Source organism: Ictidomys tridecemlineatus, chromosome 4 (genome assembly GCF_052094955.1).
Source record: "Ictidomys tridecemlineatus isolate mIctTri1 chromosome 4, mIctTri1.hap1, whole genome shotgun sequence".
Classification (NCBI taxonomy): domain Eukaryota; kingdom Metazoa; phylum Chordata; class Mammalia; order Rodentia; family Sciuridae; genus Ictidomys; species Ictidomys tridecemlineatus.
In genome coordinates this window covers 35,717,187-35,730,172 of record NC_135480.1, presented here as the reverse complement: position 1 = coordinate 35,730,172, position 12,986 = coordinate 35,717,187, and the positions used below count along the sequence as shown (strand labels likewise).

The 12,986-nt window shown below is 33.2% G+C and overlaps 1 protein-coding gene across 5 annotated transcripts in view; it reads left to right on the top strand.

Annotated features, from left to right (window-relative positions):
* The window catches only part of Mettl15 (methyltransferase 15, mitochondrial 12S rRNA N4-cytidine), a 225,760-nt gene that overhangs the window by 25,467 nt on the left and 187,307 nt on the right, over positions 1 to 12,986 (top strand). Inside the window, exon 1 of one of the 5 annotated variants that reach the window (XM_078046306.1) lies at positions 5,745 to 6,056. The exons of the other annotated variants lie outside the window; for them this stretch is intronic. Within the exon in view, the coding sequence (XP_077902432.1) occupies positions 5,994 to 6,056 (63 nt within the window). The 5' untranslated portion in view covers positions 5,745 to 5,993. Of the gene's footprint in view, positions 1 to 5,744; positions 6,057 to 12,986 lie in introns of those variants that run through there. 5 annotated transcript variants of the gene reach the window in all.

Here is a 12,986-nt window from a genome sequence, read left to right as displayed (position 1 = left end):
ATCTATAAAATCGGACAATTTAAGTATTGTATTTTGTTGTAAATTAGGTGATTTCTGTAATGTGGAACAGTATTTTTTTTATTTTAAATAAATATTTAGGATGATAAAAAAATGATCTTTTACTTAAGAAATTAAACTAGGTATGATGAGGTTTTTAGCTCTCCTTGAGAAGTAAAAGTCATAGTAAAGAAACATATGTGTGCCTTGTGAAATGTATTCCTAGTTTTAATCTTTTCCCTAGAGGAAATAGCCCTTACCACAGAAATCATGGTGAATAGCATTAATTGTTGTGCTTCTTGGGTCTTCCTGCAGAGAGAAGCTATAGTTGTAAAAAACCTCTTTTTTGCCCAGTAAAGGTCATAGCAATAGACATGGTCTTGAAATGGAACACTTAATGGTCACATAGCTGATTTAAATGGTTCTGTGTAATTATATCACAATTATATTCATGGGTGGCATCTCTTTAATGTCACTTTTTTTCCTTATTAAAATGTGTATCATTTTTGTGAGGAAAATTAGATATTTCATAAAATCCAATTTATTCTTGTTCCTTAACATTAATACATTAGTGTATGTTTTAAACTGGTAGAAAATAATTTGTGCTCTGTTGTTTTTGTTTTTCTCACGTCTTGAATCAACTAAATCAGTTAATTTCATTTGCTTTCTTTTTACCACTTCAGTGCTAGGGATTGACTCCAGGGCCTTGTGTGTGCTAGGCAAATTGCTCTACCCTGAGCTATATCCCTTTTTGGCTCACCTGCTTTTTAAGTTCATCATGTGGGACATTTGCCCCATGAGATTTTCGTAAAGTATAATTGAGTTTATATTAAATGAGTTTTCCAATGATCTGCCCTTTGACAGTTGACTTAAGTGTGGAATGTGGTATATTATAGAAGTATTGCTTCACTTTTAATACATTATACAGTGATTTATTATTTTGTTTGCTTGTTTGTATTTTATAAGCACAGACTCCTAAAAAGTTCTGTGGAAATCAAATTTTAAATACTCTTATTTCTGCTTTATAAGCTAAGAATGTTTTATTTGAACTTAGAGTACTGAATTGAAGTTTATTCATAAAAATTTCCTATGATTGAAGAGATGTATTTTTAAAATTTTCACTATTTTCCCAGATTTGTAAGTCCACAGACTTATTAGGATAATGAGGCATGAAGAATTTAATTACAGTTTCTAAGTGTTATTAAATAAAGTTTTGATTGGTGACATTTAGAAATGTTAGAAAGGACAAAATTCTAACTCTGGGTGTAGTTTAATTGTCTTCTAATTGAAAGAGAAAAGGTAAGATCTTAGAGGGTACAGTAGTTTTATAATCTTTTCTTTTTTAGAATATTTAGAAAAATTGATTTTGAAATATCTGTTGAAGTAGTTGGACTAGAAATGGTGGTTGAAGGATACCTGGTGGTTGCAGAATGTTTTAAAGGGTTTTGTTTGTTTCTTTCAGGAAAGAATGTCTTGGGGATGGAAGTTGTGAATCATTAAGTATAGGATTTCAAGGCAATTTTGGGCTTATTGTAGTCAACTTTTAATATAGGTCTTAGGGTTTAATCTATTGGGGAAGATTTCAGAAAAAGAGTAAATTTGTTAACACACTTCAGTAGCCAGTTTACAAGATGGCTTTCATTAATCTTTATCTCCTGATACTCATACTCCACTTATGTAGTTCCCTCACACTTTGAATTGGGTTGACCTGTATAACTAATAAAATACAATGGAGAAGATGATGTGTGATTTCTGAAGTTTAGTCATAAAAGAAATTGTGGGTTCTTCCATGCTATCCCTGAATTGCTTGCTTTGCAAAGGTTAGCTACCATGCTATTAGGATGCTTAAGCTATTAGGATGCTTAAACAGCCCATAGGAAACCATCCTAATGTAGAACTAAGACTCCCTTTAATAATCAGCACTACGTAGGTGTGTAGGTGAGCCATTTGGAGATTGAGCTGTCTTGGAGGCAGATCCTCAACCCCCGACAAGTCTTTACATGAATTGCAATGCTAGGGAACACTGTGATTACTACTTTGTGAGAGACTCCAAGCCAGAATCACCTAGTTAGGCTGCTGAAAATTTCTGAATTTCTGGTTCATAGAAACTGAGATAATAAATGTTCATGGTTTTAAGGCTCTAAATTTTGGGATGATTTGTTATGCAGCATAGAGGACTAATGTACACAAAAATTAAAGCAAAGTTGTAGCTTTTGTGAATGCCATAGAGGAAAGGTTTTCACTGTAATGAGAGCCACTGACAGTCTTAGGATTTAGTATGGGGATTTGAGAAAGACTTGTGAGTTTAGATCCAAAGAACAGAAAAGAAGCTAGTGTTGTGGTGCAGGCCTATGATCCCAGCTTCTAGGGAGGCTGAGGCATTGCAAGTTCAAGACCAGTTTGAGCAATTTAAGCAAGACCTTGTCTCAAAAATAAATAAATAAAAGACCTGGGGATGTACCTTAATGGTAGAGTGCCACTATATTCAATCCCACCTACAACAAAATAACAACAGCCTCCACAACAAAGAAAGAAAGAAACAAACAAAAAATAATAGGAAAGAATATGCCAACAGAAACAGCCTGTGACATGGCCCTGATGTGTGGTAAAAGAAGAGCACTTTTGAGAAATTGGAAGATTAGTATGGCTAAGTTTAGACAGCAAAGAAGAGAAGGAAAGAGATCAGAAAATGCTAAGCCTGAAGCTGTATTAAGTATTTAAAAGCCATGAGGAATCATTGAAAAATTTGAGCAAAATATATGGGATAACTAGATAGATTTTTTTATTATTTAATTTTTTTGAATTTTGGTGGTACTGGGGTTTGGACCCAGAAATGCTCTACCACTGAACTCTGTTCCTAGTTCTTTGTATTTTTTTTTTTACTTTGAAACCAGGGTTCACTAAGTTTCTGAGGCAGGCTTCAAACTTGTAATTCTCCTGCCTCAGCCTCCTGAGTCACTGGGATTACAGGCATGCTTCATACATAGGTATCTTGTAAGGAACATTCAGATTGCTTTGTGGAGACCAGATTTAGAAATTGAGGGCTGGGAGTGGATTGTGTAAGAGTGAAAAAAAAATAAAGAGATCAGTTAGAAAGCAGTTGTGTTTATTGAAAAGGTGAGAGTTTGGAATGGAGTAACAGTTTGGTTTTGGATGTAGATTAAACAGAATTTGATAAGGAATTAGGTAAAGGACATGTAGAACTGTTAGAGGTATGTAGGTGTTTGGGTCTTGTTGTTAGATAAATGAGGACCTTTTATTTTTCCCTCAGAAGATCTCATATTTTGTATTTGGCTTGTTTTTAGATATGTTTCACATAGCCAAGATGGACTTTTGAGTACTAGCTAGATATGTAATTTAGGTCTGAGAATTAGACAAGTTTGCCATAACCCATGTGATACAGTTCTTGAGGAGTCTTTGGTCAAAACAATAGAGTCCATTAAAACAATTATTAGTCCCAAATAATGGAAGTCCTTTATATATTTCTCAAAAAACAGGAAAGTAAATTTTAATTCCCAGTAGTACTTTCTGATGTTGCTCTTATTCCCCTTTTCAATCTCTGTCTTCATCAAATGCCACTGTTTTTTCTTTTTGTAAATGTTGCAAAAATTTTTGTTGTATAGTCCTTCTCTCCAGCTCAACCACACTATAATAAACAAATGCAAAACTACAATCCACATGGATTCTAACCTCCTAATGACTACACTGCTAATGGCAGGCTTGCAAGAGAGCATGAGGCAGCCTTGAGCTGCTAGAAGATATTTTTGAGTTAGGGAAGAAGTGGATGAAAACACTATCCTCCTTAAGAGCTGCCCCAGAGTTTCTCTTTTTTTTTCAAAACATTACAAAGCTCTTGACATATCATATTTCATACATTTGATTCAAACGCCACTGTTTTTTCATCTTAATTTTCCCCAAACTCCTGAAGAAATTATCTCTTTATTCCTATCCATACTACCATGCTAACTTTTGTTTCTTGTTCAGTTTTCATTTTTTGCTCCCTCCCCTTTATTATTTAAATTCATGTGGTTGTTCCTGTTTTGACAACACTAGGGTTTCCTTGCAGTGGAGGGTAAGGAAACAAACTTGGCAGCACAAACCTGGATGTTCTTTTGATGGTTTAGGGATACACTTGTCAAGGAACACTTGTGGGAAAGTGGCACATGAATGATTTTTGTCATGTAACTGAATTATCAGCAAATAAGTGAAAATTGAAGCCAAGAGCCTAGGTGAATTTTGCCTTTTCACTGAGTATATGAAATGGTGTCTTGATTCTTGAATAGCTTCATTATTTAATAACGTGGTTAAGGAAGATGAGCCTAGGGATGATTGATTAAGATCTATTGACTTCTGACTGAAACTTCTGAGTTAAGTCCTGTTTTTGGCTCAGTCTGACTCTTTGGAAAGCCTTCCCAACATTTCATTTCCAGTTTAGGTTCTTCTCCAGCAGGAACTGATAGCCTCTTATCATCCTTATTGTTACTATACTTATTTACTTAATTTCATGTGATGCCCAATAGTCTAACCACTGGGAGAATGAGAGACAAGTTCACCATTATATCCTCAGTAACTATTACTTTATCTTTTATGTAATGGGACTCATTAAGCACTTGTTTAATTAATTCAGTCAGGTATTCTCGTTAGACTCATTAAGTTTCACATGTGTATGTCAACATTTCCTACTTAGCTTACTGTCAAAGTATATAGACCTGCTCTTCAGTAAATAACATAATAGGTTCTTGTCTTAGATTATGACTTTGAGCTCTCTGCCAACTTATACTTATAAAATGTTTGGGGAAAATAAAATTTATGAAGACTGGGACATGTTTGGAACATATCTATGTCACACTTCTAGAATTGGTTTTACTGAATTGTGCTTTTCTAATATTCTAGAGCTTATAGTGAGGGATATTAAAACTATGCAACTTACAAACTCATTATTGTGTTTACTGTAGGAATGGAGGAGGAGAATATAGTTTACTGTGATTTCTTTATGAGGACTGATAAGAGTTGTTTTTCAAGGTGTATTAGTAAAAAAGTGTATTTTGTACCACGAGAATTTGTACATATCAACCTAAAAAGCAAATTGAGGCACATTGAGTGTGACAATGAAAAATTTATTCTAGCCAACATGAAGATTGCTTCCCAGGGAAAAATACAAATTCTAAAATAAGTGCTCTCAAAATTATATCTGAGGCGAGTCTTGTTTTATAGATTAAAACAAAACAAAACAAAAACAAAAACGTTAGCACAAGGTTCTGGGTTCAAGCTTTAGCATTCTACTCCCCACCTCCCCCCAAAAGGACAAGGATAGATTATAGCAAACAAGTTGTTACAGTTGATGGGTCATCAGTCACTAATTATATATGCTAAGTGAGAACTATAGTAAATAGTCAGGAATGGTAGCACATGCCTATAATCCCTGCCACTTGGGAGGCTGAAGGAGGAGGATCACAAATTCAAGGCAGGCCTGGGCAATTTAGTAAGACCCCGTCTCAAGATTATAAAGAATAAAAATTAAAAGGGCTTGGATGCAACTTAGTAGTAGAGTGCTCCCAGATTCAATCCCTAGTATCAGAATAAAAAGAAAAAGAACTATTCTAAGCAGGAAAAAGGCATTCTCCAAGTTATATATTACTCTAATGGCATTAGTAAGTCTGTAAGAAACTAAGTTGAAGTGATTAAAGGTTAAAATTAACCATACCATGAGACCTTTGGATTGCAGTAGCACATGACTGCCGTCCTAGAATCCATGTCCACCAAGCCTGATAAGAGTTTGTTAATCTTTTTAAGTTTACGTTTTTATACATTTAATTTTTATATATTTAATTTTTTTTAAAGAGAGAGAAAGAATTTTTAATATTTATTTTTCAGTTTTTGGCAGACATAACATCTTTATTTTATTTTTATGTGGTGCTGAGAATCGAACCCAGCACCCTGCACATGCCAGGCGAGCACGTTACTGCTTGAGCCATATCCCCAGCCCTTAAATTTTTATGAATGCGGTAAATGATGAAACTGCTCCTATTTCTCGTTTTTCAGTGACTTTCAGGAAACAGGTAAATTTGTGGACTGCTTTTATGTAAAGACATAAGAATTTTGTGTCTTATATTTTGAATAATAGTCATACTACTGATTTTAATTGTACTTTGGAAATTCTTCCTTTCTTTATTGCCATCTTCATTCCCTTCACATCTTTTTTCACTCTTTTTACTTATTTTTGTAAGTGACCTGAGGTTTTTTTTTTAAACCAGAATATTAACAATTACATTATAAACATCTGTACATAATAGATTTCTTATTGGTAATTTGTTTGGAAACTGATTTGGTGCTTACCTTGAGTTATCTCATGGATCTTCTGACTGACTGTAACATGTGGAGTATCCTGTCTTTATATATTCCATGTTCTGAATACAGGGTCTTTTTTGTTTTCCTTTCGGAGAGTGATCTTTCATTACTCTATTCTGGTCCTCTACCTATTTTTTCAACCCCTAAGCATTTCAAAATGATTTTTAAAATAATTGCTTATATTATAAGTCTTTGATTTAATAAATAGAATTAGAGGTAAATGTCATAATAAAAGCAAGGAAAGCTAATTATTGTCCTCTTTTTCTTGTTATGTTTTGTAGTTTTATTTGAGGAACCATTTTAATCATTCAGATTAATCCTAGAAAAGATAGTCATGATAAGGATAAACTAATCTCAAAGAAATATATGAAAATTCCTATGGGATAAATGTATATGACAATTTTAGGTATCTGTTCATGTGTAAATTTTGTTTCCACTCCTATTTTAAAGACTCCGGTAATATGAGATATTAAAATATGATGACTAAGGTGAGGTTAATTGAACTGTTTAATGTTGGTTATATTTTTTTATATCCTCTAATAATTTAGAAGACAACTAGCATTTTTTAGAGATGTATTTGCAAAACTGATTTTAAGATAATATATTTTCATTGTGTTGTTAACAAATTAAACTTTTTAAGCTATTTCTAACTGTGAAAGCTTTTTGGAAAGTTGTTCCATATTCTTCCGGTCATCTAAAATTATCACAGGGGTTTAACTAAGAAGGTTGGTGAACCTTCTTTCCTTTTGATCTTGTATCCTGGCGGGTGCTTGGATATTTCTTGTGTAAGAAAAGTTTTGGTGGATGAGTCAGTGCTCTGAGTCATAGGCAGCATGAAGCCTCTAGTGTTCTATACTAACTAATTGGAAACAGTTTCAAAATTAATTAAGGCGCAGTTGTCAGCTCAGTGTTACTGATTGACATCCCACCAAAGTATTTTGTCTTTTGGCAACTTGCTTAATTATTCTTTGATATTTAGGTTTTTGTTTAGCTTTATGAATTTTTAAAAATCTGTTGAATAGATCTATGGTTACCATGTTCATTTTTTAGAGCCCTTTTATGAACCTTCTGTCATTTGCATTTAATTTCTTCCTTGTTTGATGCCTTTTCTGCCTTAAAGAAACATTCAATACAATTCCTTTTCTTTTTATCTTGCTAATTTATCAGTCTGTGAGAGAAGTCTTTTAAGCTCCTCAGAAACTACTTCATACAATAATGGTATATTTATTTGTCATATAAGAGCCCACTCTCCAACTAAGCATTATGTATTTTATTTAATAAAAACAAACATAAATGGCTTGCTAAGATTCCTTTACATTACATTAATTTGAACTTAATAAATTCATATAAAATGGCATTTTTAAAGGAATCTGTTTCATCATTGGGCTTATATTTGTCTGAAAGAAGGCATTTCATTTACATAAAACATTTGGCATAGAGGAGTTAAGTGTTCATGTTTACAGAAGGTTAAACAAAAGGAAGTCAAGAATAGGAGGGTATTTTGGCTGAAGAAAACATGTGTGTTTTGGCAAGATGATATGATACTATAGTGAATTACTGAGGAAAATAAGAAAAAGAAGAGAACTCACAAATAAATGCCTACTAGCTTTCAAGTAATTTTATATGTTATTTCTCTGAATCCTCCCATTATCTCCGTGAGATTAGAATTATTTACCCATGAGCAAATAAATGTAGAACTTGAAGTCCAATAACTTAATAACTTACTTTAAGTCTTCAACAGCATCAGTATAGTAAATGCCTTTAGTAATCTATGACAACACTTCTGGTGATATGTAGTTCCAGATATGAGCATTATGCCAGATGAAAATAAAGGAGGAGTATTTGGTATAGTTATATAATAAGACAATAAATGGATTACAAATCTTCAGTCATTCCTCTTAAATATTATTTTTGAAGTTATTAATTTAAAATTTAAGATACATTTTAGAATTAATGAAATTAAGTTAATTAAATTATACATCTTATAATTTAATTAGCAGCATTTTTTCTTCATGTTACATAAAATTAATGCTGTTTCTTATAATCAGTATCAACTTAGATTTAATGAAATAAAGTATACAATCTTTGATGAAATACAGAATATGGTCTTTCTTACGTCTTAGAAATTAAGAACAAAGGCAACCATTTGACCTATTTGCCTGTTTGTTTTTCATTTATAATCCCTGAATTTTGTATTGATGAAATTATTACAAAAAATTCCATGGTGAAATACATTTTAGAAACACAATATAAGAACTGGAGCTATATATAGCCCAGTGGTACAGTGCTTGCCTTACAGGCTTCCAGCACTTCATACAAACAAACATAATCTTTCTCATAGTAATTCTTAGATCCACCTGCTTGTAAGAATTCTACCAAAAAATCCAAATATTTTTAATTTTGTTTAACCATTTATTGTATAAATATATTTGATCATGAAGTTCCCTAATCCTCCCTCTTTCTTAATCAGTTTTCCAAAGGACATTGTGAATGCATACACAGAACTTAATGATCTACCTGTGTAACTTTGGGAAGTAGTGGGTTGCACACTCTCTTGCATAAAAGTAAGTATCATAAGTTAGCAGTTAACCTTTTTGAAAGTCAACAGTTTTTTTTTCCAGTCTCTTGCCCACCTTTTATTTAAATTTAATTGAGTAATCATTTTTTTTGTTCATAGATTGGCTTCAATCACATTATTAATTCCTTATTTGCCTTTAATTTTTTCTTGCCTATAATTTCTTATAGTTTTCCCTCATTTGCTAGCAAAATAGCAACATTTGAGATATTAACTAGGTGTTTAGAGTTTTATTAGGGATTCTGAACAGGTAGAAAACTTTTGGCAAAGCATAAATTGCTGAGGAAAAAAATCTATTTCTGGCATTTTATGACATCTAAAGGTCAGTAGGTTAGAGAAGCCTTATTTCCATATTTTATACTAATTGCTTTAAAGATGTAACATTTTTCATTTGCAAGGACTCAGTAAGGAGAAGCAACTCTCCATTATCTGGAATTTTTCTTAGTTCTTTCTCCAGTCCCTGGCTCCACACTCTTCTTCTTCTGTATTTCCCTGTGTCCTGTCTCTAAAATCTAGACAATTTACTCCCCAGTTCTGTATGTTGTCAGGATTATTTATTTAATCCTCTGATAGTCATTCATGGCTATTTTTCTTTTTCTTTTTGTTTTTTTGTTTGGTTTTTATTTTATGAAGCTGCTTTTGGAGCCCCACTTTTGCCTTTTTTTATTGTTTTGTTTTTTTTTACAAGACAGCCTAAGTCTTTGACTTTATGCCTAACCTAAACTAGTATTTTTTTTTCCCCACCTTCTTTTTCATGCCAATAGATCATCATGTTTCTTAAGTCATCAAAGGATTCAGGTACACTGATTTTATTGTTACTCTTTTCATTTTCTTCCTTTTTTATATATAGCATTTGTAGTTATGATTTATGCATATGGTGGTCAATCTTGTCTGCAAGTATTGTTGAGTTTGTGTTTTGTTCTACTGTTGTGGACATCATGGTGCTTAAATATTCTGTTTTTAAGGCCTCTGTGATCTCAGCGAGGAAAAAGCCTCTAATTCATAACTTACTGCAATCATAGCATATAAAAAGTACCAAAATAGTATATGAAAGGATTTGGGAAATGAGGTTAGAATTGTGGATTGGTAACAGATTGTGTAGCTAATTGACTCTCAAGCAGAGACACTGTGACTTTTGAGAAAGGGAATAATATACTTCAATTTTAGCATAAAAAGTTGAATTATTTCAAGTAGCTTGATGCATTATTACCAACATATCTCCTTGATTTTAGTTTATTTTCTGATTTTTTTTTACCTGTTTCTACTTTGAAGAACCTATATCATAGATTTTTCTGTTGATGAAATTAAATTATATATTGTTCATACAGTGTTTAGCAAATAGTACGTAGTGCATATCAAGACAACAAAATATCATAACAAAAAGTACTGGAATGTGGATGGATAGTTGAACTCTGTCAATGTGTGTGTGGAAGGAATGAGAATTGGGTTTAGAATCACCAAATCTCCTACAGTCTAGCCAGCTCAGGTGTGCTATCAATCATATCATACCAGTTCATACTTTCTTCAACTGAAAATCAAGAGATTAGAGGTGTAGTTCAACTCTGACTTTGCAGATTGCCTTCCCTTCTATGATGCCTTAATAGATAAAAAATTTAATTTGAATTAGGTAATTATTAAAAAGTATAATTCTGAATCTAAAATATGTGATTCTTTAAGGTTAGACAAGGAGTAGTTGACAATTGTGTAGGGGTAAAAGGAACTTCCCCTGTTCACTTCCACAGATTCAGTAGTTGAACTTATGAAATAAACTCACAGTAGTTTGATGGGGAAAATTTTCCATAAATTTATTAAGTTCCTAAGCACAGGAGTCATACACATTTGGTATGAGGTCCACAGAAAGCCAGCAAGACAGCTCAGTCTGATATAGAGCTAAACAGAGAGATAAGTGTGATAGGTTTCAGGTTGAAGCAGATGGCCGCAAGCTGGGAAGTTTGGAAGGAGGAGGTGCATGACCTGCAAGGGTTGTTATGCAGAGGAACTCTTCCAGGTAATGGCCACTTGTGGTCTCCTCATCTTTGGTCCTGGGGTTGTACCACCAACCTTCTTCCTGTTAAAGAGGTCTTTTTTAAGCCAAAAGGCTGTATTAGAATAGCACATTCTGTTTACTAATAAAGATAGATATAAATTTCTTTTATAAAAGGGCAGTCTTTCAGAGTTAATCCTGTGTCTATAGAGGTCTTTAGTTTCTCCAGATAAACATCTTGAAATATGCCAAAGAAATATTTGTCAGGGCCTGCATATTTTGGTGTCTCATAGAGGCTTAAGGGGAACATGAAAGTGAGACCATCTCTTTTATCTCATTGCACTATTTCTGTTGGAGTTCCCAAACCAAACAGGAATATTACCATTCAGGATTAATCTACTTCTAATAGAAAAGCCATTTTCTCTCTAAGGAGGATTTATCCCCAAAAACATCATGGCAAAACAATGCTTAAATTCCCTTTAAGGGCTCGGGTTGTGGCTCAGTGGTAGAGTGCTTGCCTAGCATGTATGAGGCACTGGGTTCAATCTTTAGTACCATATAAAAATAAATACATAAAATAAAGGTAAAAAAATTTCATTTAAAATACATTTGCATTTTTTTCAAATTGAGAGTCAATATAGAAGATTCTAAGGCAAGAAAACATCTCTGAATTGCTCTGCAGTTGGAAACCACTCATTTCTTCATTGAGGCAACTGAGGAATTTAGAAAAAGAAATTGACTAATATTTGATAATATTTATACTGGACACATCCAAGGCCACTAAGCCTCTTCAGATTTCATGCATATACAGACTATAGATCTGAGAGTATTCAGGGTACAGCTGTGGGACACATAGTCCTAAACTCCTGGTCAGATGAGATTTGAAAGATTTAATCAGTCCCTCTCTGCAGGTCCCCCTCCAATCTCCCTCCAGTAATTCTTTATGTTTTATTGCCAACAAGGAGGTGGGACTAAATTTTTAAGATACCTTCCAATTCACTGCATTAGTACAGTACTATTTCTTTTTTGTTATTGGTTCTTTATTCTTTCCTATTATTGTCTATTTCTGTATTCTTTTTTATTATTCCTCTTTACTTGGGCCTTCACATTGAGGTAGATTTGTTTAAGACATTGAGAGAAAAGAACAAAGTAAATGAACTGATGCTTTCTTACTATCACCTGTTCCTTAAGCACACACAAAAGCTAGCTTACATTTTATTTTGTATATGGAGAGGAAGAAGGTAGTGAGAAGAAAAACAAAAGGGAGAAGGTGAGGACAATGAGTTAGGAAGGATACTTTTAAGAATGTACATACTAACTTTGATGTGGGAATGATTTTTAAAAGAGAAATATCCTTCCTCAATATACATACTTCTCTTGAGAATAAAAGCTAGACAGAGCTCTTAACATTTGTATAATTTTATCCTAAGGGATGGGGTATGTTGGTATCACTGCTGGTTATCAGCCATTAGGAAATCCTGCCCTTTAGGGTTGGGATGTTATAAAAAGAAGAGAATTGTTGCTGTCTATTCAAGAGAGTTGAGATTTTAGACTTACTTTCCTATAAGGCTTTATTTATCAAAGGTAGTCTCAGGAGGTAATGATGAACCTGAAACTGTTCCAGCCTGTACTGAAATACTCCCACACTATGTTGTTGGAATAGATTTAAGCACTCTTTGTAAACCCATGCCAGGAAGTTCTTCCCATTTGAAGTTTCTGCCCTCAGTTGGATTAAGAGGAAGAATTTTCCCATCTGTTCAGACAAAAGAATAATGATCAAAAAATAGGTAATAAAAGATTTTCCAGTTTGAGATGTGCTTTTTCTGGATGAAGGTTTTCATTAGAATGAATTGTTTGTTTTCATAGGACAAATATTTGGACCTGATGTTCAAAACAAGTATGTGGACCTAGATTAAATGCAAACTTATAGTTCTAAATGTTGTGCTTTATAATTCATTTATTTTGGTTGGTACTTGGATTCAAAACCCTGTTGGCATTCTTGATTGCTTAATATCTCACCCTCTTGCATTATGTTGCATCAATACCTTTTCATCTCTCCATGATTATCTGAACATTTTAATT